The sequence below is a fragment of the Thamnophis sirtalis genome, unplaced genomic scaffold, assembly GCF_051295495.1.
Source record: "Thamnophis sirtalis isolate CommonGarterSnake01/CBP01778 unplaced genomic scaffold, rThaSir2_p1.2 scaffold_4, whole genome shotgun sequence".
In the NCBI taxonomy this organism is placed as follows: Eukaryota; Metazoa; Chordata; class Lepidosauria; order Squamata; family Natricidae; genus Thamnophis; species Thamnophis sirtalis.
In genome coordinates, this window is record NW_028261384.1 from 47,123,670 (window position 1) to 47,139,354 (window position 15,685).

At 36.2% G+C, this 15,685-nt stretch overlaps 1 protein-coding gene across 1 annotated transcript in view; it reads left to right on the forward strand.

Moving 5' to 3' along the window:
* Window positions 1-13,124, forward strand: part of LOC106552492 (ubiquitin-conjugating enzyme E2 E2) — an 88,520-nt gene extending 75,396 nt beyond the window's left edge. The window contains exons 4-6 of the mRNA XM_087712855.1: window positions 6,074-6,206; window positions 7,027-7,174; window positions 12,035-13,124. Of these exons, the coding sequence (XP_087568981.1) occupies window positions 6,074-6,206; window positions 7,027-7,174; window positions 12,035-12,132 (379 nt within the window). The 3' untranslated portion in view covers window positions 12,133-13,124. The remainder of the gene's footprint in view (window positions 1-6,073; window positions 6,207-7,026; window positions 7,175-12,034) is intronic.
* The last annotated feature ends 2,561 nt before the right edge of the window (window positions 13,125-15,685 follow it).

Below are 15,685 nucleotides of genomic sequence, written 5' to 3' on the forward strand. Positions count from 1 at the left end.
TCGCCTCCGCTGAGTTGTGCCCAGCCGCCCTGTTTAGGATAACCCGTTCCCTCCTAATCTCCCCGTGGAGATTCGTACCCTCATCACCCTCCAGACCTTCCGCACAGCCCTCAGAATCTGGCTATCCCTTCAGGCCTGGGGCTAAGACTCTAACCCGCCCGAATGGTATGAATGTTGTGTTTTTTAATTATGTATTGTCTTATATGTTAAAAGTTTGTCTCCCCCCCCCAAGGGGTTGTGAGCCGCCCTGAGTCCCCCCAGGGAAAAGGGCGGCATATAAATAAACTTCTACAATCTACAATCTGCAATCTACATGGGGCTGCCCATGAAAAGCGTTCGGAAACTACAATTAGTCCAGAATGCAGCCATGCGAGCGATATTGGATGTACCAAGATACACCCACGTTACACCTATCCTCTGCGAGCTGTACTGGCTTCCTATTGGTCTTCGATCGCAATTCAAGGTGCTGGTCATTACCTTTAAAGCCCTACATGGCTTAGGACCAGGATACCTGCGAGACCGCCTACTGCTGCATACCTCCCAATGGCTGGTGAGATCGCACAGGGTGGGCCTCCTTCAGGTGCCGTCAGCCAGGCAGTGTCGGCTGGTGGCTCCCCGGAGGAGGGCCTTCTCTATGGCCACTCCGACCCTATGGAATAAACTACCCCAGTGATCCAGACCTTACCCACCCTCATGGCCTTCCGAAAAGCCGTTAAAACCTGGCTATTCCGGCAGGCCTGGGGCTGTTGACCTCATTACTGAGGTCCAGCCCCGATTAAATTGGCTGCATGGTGATGTTTTAAATTGTTTTCTTTTACTTTTTACTAATTACTTTCTTTTGTTCTGTAAGCCGCCCGGACTCCTCCGGGATTGGGCGGCTTATAAATCCATTAAATAATAATAATAATAATAATAATAATAATAATAATAATAATAATAATAATAAAGTCCGACTATTCAGCACCGATATTTCAATGCAGTTTGGCATGGAAAAATGCGCCACTGTATCCATAAAAAGGGGCAAAATCACTGCATGTGAGGGAAGTGAAATGCCCAAAGGCCAATTAATTAAATGCAAAGAAGATGAAGCCTACAAATACTTAGGCATTCTGCAGTTGGATAACATCAAGCATGGAGAAGTAAAAACTATTGTCAGGCGAGAGTACACCAACAGAGTTAGGAAAATTTTGAAATCTAAATTGAATGGTGGAAATACAATCAAGGCCATAAATACCTGGGCAATACCAGTTATAAGATACACAGCTGGTATAGTTAACTGGACACAAACTGATTTGGACCTTTTCGACCAAAAAACCAGGAAACTAATGACAATACACTACAGTTTACATCCACGTGGTGATACTGATAGATTATATCTGCCCCGAAAATCAGGTGGCAGAGGATTATTACAAGTGAAGCAAACAGTTGAAGAAGAAAAACATGCACTGGCTGATTATTTAAAAGAAAGTCAAGAACATCTATTAATCGAAGTAAAGAACAAAAATCTACTGAAGGCCCAACAGACGAAACAAGAATACAGAAAAGATGTGATAAAATCAAGAATGGAGAGTTGGCAAAGCAAAGCACTGCATGGCCAATTTCTGGAAAAAATAAAAGATAAAGTGGACAGTGAACAAACTTGGTTATGGTTAACAACAGGTACATTAAAGAAAGAAACAGAGTCACTAATCCTGGCTGCGCAAGAACAAGCTATCAGCACAAATGCCATTAAGGCCAAAATCGAAAAATCCTCTGATGATGCCAAATGCAGACTTTGCAAAGAAGCTGATGAAACTGTTGATCACATACTCAGCTGCTGTAAAAAAATCGCACAGACTGATTATAAATTGCGGCACAATTCAGTAGCACAAATGATCCATTGGAATTTGTGCAAAAATTATAATATTAAAACAGCAACAAACTGGTGGGAACATCAGCCTGAAAAAGTCACCGAAAATCAGATAGTCAAGATCTTGTGGGATTTCCGTATACAAACCGACAAAATACTGGCGCATAATACACCAGACATCACACTGGTTGAGAAAAATAAGGTCACAATCATAGACATCGCAATACCAGGTGATAGCAGGGTCGCCGAGAAGGAACATGAAAAAATCGCAAGATACCAGGACTTAAAAATCGAAATTCAACGATTATGGCACAAACCAGCAGTGATAATTCCAGTGGTAATTGGCACACTAGGTGCTATACCAAAAGCACTGGAATTACATTTAAAACAGTTAAAAATTGACAAAATCACCATCAGTCAAATGCAAAAAGCCGCACTGCTTGGATCTGCACGCATATTACGAAAATACGTTACGACGTCCTAGGCCCCTGGATGGGGCCCGACTAGTAACCAATGCCAAATCCGGCGAAACAACTGGCCGCTGTGATACAATTGTATAATAATAATAATAATAATAATATCAGTTACAAGTTAACCTCTTTTGGTCAGAGAATGAACGGACATTTACCATGAATGCTGGACTATGTGATCTTAAGTTTCCCAAGTTTTATACAAAAATCCCACAAACAGTCGCGTACATTCTTTCATGTCCAGAGCTGAAACAATTTAGGAACAAGGCTGAAGAGGTTTCCAAAATTAAAAATCATAATTACACAGGTAGTAAAGATTCTGTATGAAAAACTTCTATTAAATATTATGATCCCCTCACAAATCAGATTTTAAAAACATTTCCCATATCCTGGATGGAAAATGAACCCTATACATGTTCCACACCTATCTAGGAACCTTAGCTCTGGTGGAAACAGGAAGAAAACAAGCTGAAATCCAGTCCATATCAAAGTTCTTCAATTCACCATACAACCATGGTTCAACAGTGTCTCTCTTGCTTGCTTGACCCTATTAAGGAGAATGGTACAAATTCAAATCACCATAATACAAATGAACTATTTCAACAAAAAGATCATAATATTTGGAATATAACTATTCAAAGAAATGCTGTAAATGCTTTATTTCACCATTGAAGTCACATCAATCACAGCAGGAAAGTGACTTTCAATTTAATCTATTTAAGAGGAAGAGTCAAAAATCTCTGGGGTCCCATACTGCTAATTGTTTACAAAAGAGAATCCAAAGAAAATAAAGGAAGAAAAAATCAATAGTAAACGATCAGGGTTTCTTTAAAAAAAACTTTTTAGGGCTAAACTTTACCAAACATGACTCTGTTAAGAAATGCAATAGGAAACAACCACCCAGAAGTACAACTCTAAAAAAAAAACTTTTTTAAAAGGAGCCTTAAATCATCTATTCTCAGGCACACTCAAAGCTACAGGAAGAAATCATCTTCAGAAAGAAAGAAAGAAAAACCTGATATTCAAAAACTGACAATGTTAAGGAAATTGAAAAGAACATTTTTGAACGCTGCAGCTGTAAGAAGAAACACTGCAGCTGCTCCAGAGAAAAGGCAGAGTGTCATTGTTAAGGACTTCTATAGTAAAGGAATGGAAAGTGACCAGAGACAATAATCTTCTTTGCACTGTGAAATAATATCGCTCAGATCACATATATTTGCTTTCTGTTTGTCTTTAAGAGGCCTGGAAAAGAAGAAAAGTGGGAGTGGCTTTTCAAGTTAATATATCACAATTAGAAATGGTATAATTCCATGGTTCAAGTAAGAGTTGCACATTAGTAAGCTAATATAAAGTAGTTCACATTGCTACTTTGTAAGTGTTCTGCACATTTACATGTTGAGTTAAAACTATATTTTAAGCAGTTAAATGCTCAATTTTGCAGTGGGATTTTTAATTGTTAATTTTCTAGGTTTATTTTTTTATAGTGGCTACAGCTGTGATGTATTATTCAAAGGTAAATGAAAATTAGGTAAATTAAATACATTTTCAGTTAGTGAGTTGAGGTTGGCATTGTGAGTTGCAATTGAGCAATAATCATTTCACTGATTTTCTAATACACCAATTTTTCTCCTTCCAAATTAAAAAAAATCACATTTTCTTTGTCCACTAGGACAAAATCTAGATCCATCTCAAAGTTATTATTGTTTAGCCAAGTACCATCTATTCTATACCAGTGCAGGGGAAGGAAAATATGGTGAAAGAGTAGCCATATGCTTTAGAAGCTTATTCTTAGCCTTTCTTAATTCATTTTAACAAGCTTTTTTTGCTTTTTATTTCATCCCATTTTGTTCTATTTTACTTTCATCTTTCTCTCTCTTACTGGAGACCTTCAATTTTATTATTTTACTGAAAACTGGTATTTTTTATCATCTCTTTCATAGCGGAAAGGAAGAAGAGGAAGAGTCTATCCACATTCTGTCTCTCAGACTTCACTTAAGCCTATCAAACATCTCAACATTAATGGATTTCTAAAAATCAAACAGTAATCAACCCCTTCCACATTTTCTGATAGTTCCTCAAATAGATATAACCCCTGGAATGGGATTTAGAAGCAGAAATAGAGAATTCCCCTACTCTTAGATCTTTCTATCCCAGAAAAACTTCCCGTTCTCAAATTACAGCCATTTGTCCAACTGTCACTAGGCTTATACAGCAAGCTGATGCCAACTTAAAAACCAAAAACAGTACTGATTTTATAAGTAGGCAATATCTATTGATACAAATAGTATTGTCAAGTTTCAAGCTCTTATCTACTGTTAATAAAGTGAACACTAAAAGAGTCTTTCATTATGAATAAACACAGTCATCCAAACATTGCTGAGCTAGTTAAAATAAACTCATATAGAGGCAACTGTGTTTCAAAAGTAAGTGATGGTAAAACGGTAGATTCTAATTTGGAACAACCTAAGAGACCAAAATAAAACATAGAGGAACATGCAAGGCAAGTTCCTCTACCCAGGATGTATTGGATCAAGGACTTGCAAATCATAATATTTAGAGCCAAATCAAATCACACTACAAATTCAAAACCAGAAATGCAATCATCATCTTTCTCTGGCAGCTTTTAAAAGGCTATTGGTTAACTTGAAAAAGATTGAATGACTCCCATACAGGAGAGACTAAACATATCCTTCTTTATTTCAAACTTCCTATTATTTCCAGCAGGCTGTTCAAAATGAAGCCTTTGCCTTGCAAGTTTGAGATCTTCCCATTGCTCTGTGTTTCATATATAGGGAGTCAATTCATTAATGACTAAACTTGGAAAAAAGTGATTCTACATGAAAGTTAGTAATAATATAGTAATAATATAAATAATAAATAAAATTTAAAGTCAGTAAAAAGTAATAAAGTAAAAAGTAATAAAGTTAGTAACTAAGGATGTTCCACCTCTACTGTCCTTGGGAAGTGTCAGCCTGAATAAAACCTGAACCTCCCACAAGTCAATTCTTTGAAGGAGTGTTGGAGATAAACTTGATTAACTAGGTCATTACCCTGTCAGATACTGAACTGATGGGTATTACAAAAAGCCAGGCAATTTGAGAGATCCAGATGTTCCTCACGTTTCCTGCCTACATAGACGTCTAATAACTAAAGTATCAGGCCTAAAGTTTTCATATACTGGTAGAGGATCCATTCAATGGACTTTGATAAGATTATTTAAAATATGCCTAAACAGAAAAGATAAGTATGCTCCAATCCAGCTCCTGGGTCAATCAACTTTTTAAAGTTATTTCACAACATGAATTTTCTTCCCAGCATCCTTTCTCAATGACTTCCCAGACAAGGAAATTTTTGAAGAGTCCCAGTTATTAGTGCCCAAATTGACATGGAGTTGTTGACTAAAAATAGATCCCTTAATTGGTTGACTAAGAAACTATTTTTCAACCTAAAAAATACCTGGCACTGAACCCAATATGAAATTGTGATAACATGTCATGGATATACTATAAAACATGAAATAATAGTAAATCCTTTATCTGTTGCAGATATTTTTCATGTGCTTCTTAACTACAAATTATATTATAGGAAACATAAAGACTCTGGGAAAAATACTGTGGCATTTTGACTTTGAGCTAAAAAACAACAAATGAATTCAGACACATAGCAAATTAGAAAGAAATTTAAGAAAGTCTTTTTTCAGTTCTAATGAAAATCTTCTCAGTCTAAGAAATTGTTTATTCGATTTTTATCATAGTGCTGGACCAAAGGGAGACAATATTTATGAATGGAGATCAACTATACTTGGCCCTCCAGGTTCTGTATATGAAGGAGGAGTTTTTTTCCTTGATATCATGTTCTCTCCAGACTATCCATTTAAACCACCAAAGGTAAGAGAAAAGAAAAATTAACATGGTTCTCTAATCTGTTCATATCTAATTACATAGAAATTATTGGATTTAAGTTAATTATAAATAATTTGCTTCATAAATTCCAATTAGACTAAAGCATTAGTAATTTAGCATAGATCTCACATTTCTTTTCATCAATACTTCTGACTGAAGTTACAAACTACATTAATATAGTTTAGGGACAATAACTGTAACTCTAAATTCCGTTTTTGTATAGATACCACATGATTCTCTCATTACAATTTCTAAAAATAGGAACATTTCCCACTATTTTGAGTCACATATTATAAAATATGTTAATCTAAAACATGATGTTAATCTAAAAACTTGAATATCACTATTTAAAAATAAATAAAATTGCCCCGTGCTTCCTTCCTTTGGAATATTTTATAAAGAAAAATGAAAGTTTTATACTTGATTTGTCTGAGGTAAGGAACCATTCATACATAATGTCTCCAAATCTTAGTTACTATTACAATCATTGATTGCAGTACATTCTAATTCCTTTCAGATTTTATCTTATTATTATAAGTTCCCCATCACCCTAACATTGCTTAGTTATTTGATTATTTGATTATTTGATGGAAGCATTATTTATTTATTTTTATTTAGTTGCATTCACTTCTCTCTCTCTCTCTCTCTCTCTCTTTCTCTCTCTCTCTCTTTCTCTCTCTCTCTCTGTCTATCTATCTATCTCTATCTCTTTCTCTCTTTCTCTTTCTCTCTCTCTCTCTCTCAAAGCTATCACAGCCTACACATTGAAAATATGAGTAATATATAAAATATAAATCTTTTCCAGGTTACATTTCGGACAAGAATTTATCATTGTAATATTAATAGCCAAGGAATAATTTGCTTGGACATTTTAAAAGACAACTGGAGCCCAGCATTAACAATATCCAAAGTCCTTCTCTCCATCTGTTCACTTCTTACAGACTGCAATCCTGGTAAGACAAAACAAATTTACAAAATATATTGTAATTTAGCTTTATGGTGGCTGTAGCATTATTTTTGTTTCTAACTTTAAAAAGTGAAAGGACCTCTCTATCCTACTTCACCAAGAAATACTATATTAAAATAACTTATAGTATTTGAGTATTCACACAGAATTTGTTGCATTCCACTATTTAATATCCAAGAATATATTTTCATAAATTGATAGAAAAAATAGCTAATCAGAAATAAATGCATAAGATATTTGAGAAATACGTAGTTATTGTGTCATCAGAAATGGAAAAGATGTGGCATTGCAATGAAAAGTCTATTTTGTATATAGATGTACATACAAAATGGGCAGGTTTGCATAATGATATTATTTGCCATCTTGCCATCTTTTTGGCAGAGTACATCTCTGCCTAAAAGGTTAGATTATAACTAGGTTAAGATAACTGTAGCTGAGTTAAAATGAACATCCTGCCAAAACCCCTGTTCTTATTACAAGTAACACCAATAAACTTAGGAGAAAAATTCTTTACGGACCTAAACAAATTAATAACACAATTTATTTGGTTAGGGGAAAAAACCATGGATCAAATTAATATTACTACAAGACAGTAGAGAGAAAAGAAGTTTTGGATTCCCAGACTGGGAGCTCTATTACCAGGCAGCAACTCTTACCTGGATAAGGGACTGGATCTAGAAATAGGCTGGCATGCTTTCTTTGGGATGCGAAAAATAAAACACATAGCTATTTCCAAAGGCATCAAATTAGAAATACCTTACTGCAAACATGGTTAAAAAATTAAAAATAAAAATAAAAAATAAAAGAAAACATAATTAAATTCCAATTTGGCTATCGACTATGGAAGCACTAGTCTACCCAAATGTACTAGATATAAATAAAATAATAAGCTATGAAGATTTATTGGACAACCAGGAGAAATTAAAAACAAGACAAGAATTAAAAAATCAGGGTATAGATATAGACTAGTGGCTGTACATACAAATACAGACTACATATAAGAAGGACCTAGAAACAGACGGATTTTACAAAGAACCACAAGAACTAGACAAAATTTTACAGGGGATTGAAGAAAAACTGATCAAAAAATATACCATTATTTATTACGATTCAAAATGGAAGAAATAGTGCAAGAGACCATGATAACGTGGACAACAAACTTTGGATACAGCATAGAATTAGCAAAATAGGAAGGCTTCTGGGAAATAAATTGCAAGCTAACAATGGCAACAGGAAAATTTGTACAAGCTGTTCTACAGATGGCACCTACCACCAGCAAGAATAGAAAAATGTTTCTGGAATGTTCACCTGAGTGCTGGAAATGTAACCAGGCACATGGAACTTTTTATCATATGTGGTGGATGTGTACAACAGCAAAAAAAATATTGGATAAAAATAAAAAACTGGCTGGAAGAGATAATTACACAACCAATAGAATTAAAAGCGGAATTATTTTTATTAGGAATAATTACAGGGAACTATGAGGAAAAAAAATCAAATAACTAATACTATATGTAATAATGGCAGCAAGAATCATATACACACAAAAATGGAAAAACAAAAATACACCAAAAGAAGAAAATGTGCTTAAAAGAAGTACTAGAATGCGTCGAAATGGACAGACTCACAAAGGAAATACAAGACAAAGAAGAATCTGAATACTATTCAGTATGGAATTTATGATACAAATTGCTAGAGGAAAGATGCAAAGATGCAAAGAAAGAAAGAAAGAAAGAAAGAAAGAAAGAAAGAAAGAAAGAAAGAAAGAAAGAAAGAAAGAAAGGTAGATAGATGGATGGATGGATGGAAAGAGAGAGAGAGAGAGAGAGAGAGAGAGAGAGAGAGAGAGAGAGAGAGAGAGAACTGCAGCTGAGTTTGAGATCTATGAGAGCCAAGATCAAGTTGACATCAGGGCCTGATAACCAGGCTGAAATCCAAAGAAAATCAAAACATGTGGTTGGCAGCCAGGATCTTTGTGACAGCAGTGACAGAGACAAAGGCCTGGCACACCAGGAATGGGACCTAGAGACGGCAGTACTAGACCAAGTGGGAATTTGGTGACTCTCAATAGAGAGTCTTCTAAAATTCCCCCATATAAAGACAGTAGAAAAGACCTTAGGTGGACTGTGGCTACCCAAAGGCAATGGACAAGATGATGGGTATGCCAGAGGAAAAAGCCCTGAAGTGGTTGAGAGCCAGTTTGTATGGTGAAAGTGGCTAGTTTGTCTGTGGCTGGTGTTGGGGGCCAGAATAAGAGTCAGATGGAGCATTGGGAAAGTCTGCCGTCTTTTCAGCTGACCTGTAAGAGAGTTTAGACTTAAGAAGGATAATGGGGGGGGGGGGTGGAGAGGTGAAATTTTGTTGACACCAAGAGCCTGAACCAGTGCCATGGGGCCTCCCTTACTCATCTATCTCCCCAAAGTGTCTGAGGGAATGATTGTGAGGGGCTTAAGGGGATGGCAGAGCCCATGGCTTGAAAGGAATGGGGTAAAGATGGGAGGGGAAAGATAATCTTGGAAGCTCTTGAGCCGAACAACACATAAAGGTGGCAATGGGCACCATTTCAGGGGACAATAACATCAATGCTTAGAACCAGTGGCATGTTCTGTTCCCCTGATTTCACTTCTAGCCCCTGAACAGCTGCCCTTGAAAGCACTGTGGTCCAAATGTGATGGGCTGATGAGATGGCCAACATCAATTCTGTTTGTAACCTAACCCTAAGCCATGTAGGTTCCCTTCTCTGAGATTTCCCTGATTGTGTTTAGGTTTGACACCAACCAAGATCCTAAGACAAAGGAGATGGGGTGATAGTATTCACCTGAATATCTCTGTTGGCCTTCAGGACCAATCTCCAACTGTGAGACCCTGTTACTAAACTTGGACTCCTGTGATCAGTTGGGAATGTTGCTACTATAGCATCTTCCCTACTATGTAGCAACATCCCTGCTTGAGTTGTTTGAGGTCATTTCAGGGCTGGCAGTGGAGTTCCCTAGTCTTGAAATCCTGGGGACTTTAATCTGCCATTCCTGTATTTGGCCTCAAAGTGGCTCAAGAATTCCGTGCTGTCCTACTCACTCACACACACAGCATGGGTGTAAGGCTCTTTATTAAGGTTTCCAAGTCTGAATTGGTATTCCCCAGCAATTCCCTGTGCTGGCACCAGCTCAACCCCAATAAGTTTCATAGGCTTCTCAAATGAAACCAACACTAATCCTCAAAGCAATGGCAAATCCAATCCACTAAGCCAAAGCAAGTTTCCAAGACAAAGGAAAATTCACCGGTAAAGGCAAGGCAAGACAAAAGTAACAGCTAAAGAGACAGAAGGCCCAAACACATAGCAAGGAAATGAACATATTGTTCCCAGCATCATTTCCAACTGAATTTTGTGCTAAATATCCAGATTATGGTGCAGCCCATCAAGAGGATCAAGGCTGCCTTCTCATGAGTCATCTGGCTGACCTTCACTGCTCCTACCTTTTCTCTGCCCTGTATGTTCTTGGATCAGGTGCAGAAGGCAGCTCCTTTTTCTTATTGCTGACCGGCTGTGGCTGCATGCTTTCCCCACTGAAGGCTCAGTGCTGTCATGCTGCAGCTGTGCTTCAAGTCAAATCACTTTCAGCCACTGACCAACTCCTGTTGACTATCTCCTCTCCTGATGAGCCCAGAACTAGTTTATTCTCCTCCAAGCTGATCTGGAGAGGTATCTAGGGGAGTCATCACAAGTTCATGTCTCCCATGGCAGCCATGAGCCTATCCCAGATCAACTTACAGAAGAGCTGTAAATTCTGAAAAGGGATGGAGATACCTAAATCAATGCTGGAGGAAAACAGGGATAACTCCAACCATACACAAATTAAAGCTGCTATTAACACTTACTTCATGACAAGAGTGGTAAAACACCATTTGGTCACTCTTATTATTTCTGAAGAGTATTACCTGGAGGCTCTTTTCAGGATTACCTGATCCCTCCTGGAACAGGAGGCCTCAGGTGACCATGTTCAGGGCTGCATATAGGAATTTGTTCAATACCTGATGGACAGAGTTTCTTGGATTCATTCTCAGTTGGTGTAGATCTTGCAAGATGTCTGGGGAAATATATTTTCTGGTTATTTGGGAACAATTTGATCCTAGATGGATCAAATTTGGACCTGATGAAATGGACAAGATCCTCAATGTGGTCAGTGCAACCATCTATCAATTAAATCCCTCTTTATCCTGATTTTAAAAAGCCTCCAGGGTGCTGACTGCCAAGTGGATTCAAGCAGTGATAAACTATTTACTGCAGGAAGATAGTCCCAGGCTTTTTAAGCAGGGGCTGGTGTCCTCCTTCCTCAAAAAAAAAAGATCTCCTGGATCTTTTTGAAAAAGATCTATCTGAAAAAAATTATGCAGTTTCCCACTCATCCCCCCCTTTTTGGGGGGGGGGAATCCAGTAGGAGGTCATGTTACGAGTTTTGTCATCTAGTCAGCCATGTTTGGCAGGCAGTATGCAGAGGGTCTTTTCTGCTATGGTGCCAGCATTATGAAATCTTATCCCTTAATGTGAGTTTAGTTTTATTATGAGCTTGGCTCATCTTTCAGATTCATCTGTTGCTATCTTCCTATGAACAGGTGAATATTTTTAATGTACCTTCTATTCTTATTTTAGTTGTTTAGTTTAATATTTTTAATATATTTTAACTGTTTTATCTCTAATGAACATAGCTCAGCACCACTGTCTGTGAGATGGTGGGGCAATATAAATTGGTTTCATTAGTTAATTAATCAATCTTAATCTGAATTTGAATCTAGGGTCAGATTTAGCAATTCTCCTAAACATGGAAAGTGTTTGTTATTTTCTTTACAGCTGATCCCCTAGTTGGAAGTATTGCTACTCAATATATAACAAATAGGGCGGAGCATGACAGAATGGCCAGACAGTGGACCAAGAGATATGCAACATAGGAAACTGCTGAAGAATATGCTGGACCTGTACAAGCACATTCACTAAGTGCATCAGTAACCCTCCTGTTTAATTTTTATTAAATTTTGAAATATTTTGTGATAGAGTTGATTATACTTCTCTCCCTTTTATTATTTTACTTTTCTGCTTAATTTGAAAAGTGTATCTTTTTAATAGAGATTTGGAATTTGGGTTACAGTGCAAGGAATGTTGAACCTATAATAATATAGAGCTGCAGTCCCCAATCTTTCCAGCTCTGTGGACCGGCAGTTAGGGGTGGGAAAGAGAATGGATTTATATGTGTACGCACTGATTGTGCAAATGCAGCTTTATATGCTCATGCACTTGTCCACCACTTTCGTGGCCTGGTTCCCAACAGCTGACAGCCCAGCAGCAAGCTTGGGGTTTGGGACCCCTGGTGTAGAGCTTTGTCACAAAGCTTTATAGCAATGTATTTTTTTTTCTTTTGTGTGTTTCAGAAAATCAAGCACGTTCAGAACTACATATTATTTCTACTTAAATGTAGTATTTAGGAGATTTTTTCATGGAAGTCTTTAGGGGGGTGCATGTTACTGGAAACAGGTTTTCTATAAAAAGCATAAAATCAAGAATCACTGTGAATTATTAACACTATGTTTTAACACAAAGCTACTGGTTTGAACCACAGATATGTATGTTGATTTAATTACATATAAAAAGTGTTTGTAAATTTCTTAGGGACCTTTCACTTTTGATTATAGATTAGTTGATATACACTTGTATTATTAAAACACTCAATAAAAAACACTGACTAATAATTTGCAGTTTTTGTAAGGGAGTGCTTTTGTGAGAGAATAGAGTAAGTTCGCCCTGAATTTTTCTAAAGTATTTTTCATTTATTCTTTCTTCTAAGCTACCCATTTTTGGAAAAGAAAACTGCAGTGTTGGCATTTTAGACTCATAGTAGAAAAGTTTATCTCCTAAGCAAATTCTTAAATGTATCCTTTTCTTACAATATTACTTAAAAATCTGTGAATTCTTTAGAATTTTCAATATTTGTGCATAAATAAGATCTTTTTCCCTATAAAAGTCCAAAACTAGATAAAAAGAATTCAGTTAAACAAATGACTCAAAAACATTACACTTGCTTATTTATTCAGGAAAATTATCCAAAAGTACACCTACATAATCACATACACATTGTGTATGTGATTATCAGTTCATTTGAAATGGAAATTACTCAGGTATTTCAGTCAATGGAATGATAATCAGGCATGAGTGCTACTTTATTTAAAGAACAGAAATTTGGGTAGTCACTGTCAAGGCCTGATCTTCACTGAGAGATTTAGAAGTGTCTTTCTGTCTCAAATAAACAAAGGGAATTTGTGAAGATTAAAAACAATGGTGGATATTGTCCAGGTGAGAAAAGATTAAAAAACTATTTCCCAAAAATTTGGAGTGTACCAGTCCACTATTAGACAGCTCATGTATAAATGGAGGCCATTCAACATAATTATTACCCTACCCAGGAATAGTCAAACAACCAAGATTGCAACAAGAGCAATGCATGTACTGGTCAGGGGATCTCAAAGAATCCCAGAAAAAGAAAATAAAGGCCTCTCTTTCATTGTAAAATGTCAATACCACCTGTAGAATACCAAAGTATAATAGTATGCATGTCAGAGTTGCAAAGTGAAAGCCACTATCCTACAAAAAGAATATTGCTGCCTAGCTACATTTGCAAAAAACCATGTGGGTAAGCCAGAAGGCTATTAGAAGAATATTCTGTGGATAATAAAACTAAAATAGAATATTTTGGCTTGAACTATTCTGAGTCAAGAGAGCACTCAACCTAGAATCGTTGCATCTCCACAGCTGCTTTAAGGTCAGTCCTCCTTGAATTTTGTTTAGCACGAATTTGTGCAGATCATTAATTGACGAGATTCTCTTAAGCAATAAGTCTTCTATCCTTCACACCTGCATAAGAGATTTATCTCATATGTGAAAGAAGAAGGTGGTTCCATCAAGGTTTGAAGCTGCTTTCTTAACTCTGGATCAGAATGGCTTGCCATCAATGGTTCTATGACTTAATTGTACATAAATTGTACAGGAAAATGTCAGAGTATCAGTCCTTAAACTAAAATTCAGGAGAAAGTGAGTCATGCATCAAGACAATAACACAAAACACCCAAGTGGTAGAATCAAGTAATGGTTAAAGCAGAAGTTAAAATGTCTTGGAATGGTCAAGTCAAAGTCCTGATCTTAATCTTACAGAGATTACAGTTAATGTAAACCAGCTCACTGGTATTTTATTTGAAGATGATTTGGAAAGAGGAATGGGTTTAGATTTCTCCAAGCCAATGTGCACGATTGATCATCACTTATCAGAAATAACGAGTTATTGCTTCCCAAAGGGATACTCCAGTTACTGACAGCAAAGGTTCACGTACTTTTGCCACACACAAATCTATAGTTTTGGATTATTGTCTTCAAATCAATGAACAACTATGTTTTGACTCATTTAATTTTAATTTATATAATTTAGCACATATAATGTTTTAAGTAATATTTATGCAGAAATATTGAAAATTCAAAAGGATTTTCAAACTTATAAGTACCACTATATATCACCAGAATATATCAGCAGGATTTGACATCTTAGCAGTCCATTTCAACTGACAAATTGCTATTCTAAAATGGAAGTAAGTATACAAGCATATGATTTTAATTGAGATGGTATCTGATTAGCATTTAGAGACATTGGTATGTATAAATATTGCTATTGTGTCACCTACGGTATGTTTATTAACCTGGAAAAAACTTGATCATACAGTCTATAGTATGAGTTTTATCTTGGACCAAAGAAAAGGAATAACCATCTTTGTAGAAAGCAATCTCTCAATTGAATACTGGCTTGTATTATTTTGTTGATGTCCCACAAAATATTGTCAGTGCACTTGTAAAGGATGTGCCCTTTAATTTAATTTTTTAATATTGATTATATATAATTAGTCATCTGTGAAAATATATTTCTTTACCCTTTTTGTTTACTCTCATTATTTGGTGTTGCAGCACATTCATATGAAATCATGAAGGGAAATATTGCTGTGAGCAAAGTTCATTTGGTTTGAAGAGATGAATTTTTGTTGCCCAATATATCCTTTTGCAAAAATGCTTAGGAGAATACAAGCTCTGTGAATCACTCAGTCATAAGAACTACTGATACTGAATAGATCATTACAAGAATAAGAGTTATTGAAGGAAATCTCTAGAATTTTATATTGGCAGATCTCAAAATACAAAGTAACTCTCTTAGAAGATGAAATTGAAAATACACCTAGGTAACTGACAGAATATCTTCAGGAAGTCTCAGAAGTGTTGTGGACCTTAGATATATTTGCAGCAGAACTTTTAAATAGGGAATATATATAGGAAAATATTACAGTACTCAAACAAAAAAGAAACAATTTTCATGCCAAATAAAGGAAAGTAATCAGAAAGATAAATATATTCATTGTCTTGTCCATACATCGGTGCATTTATCTAGAGATTAAGGAAATAGATACACATCTCCAA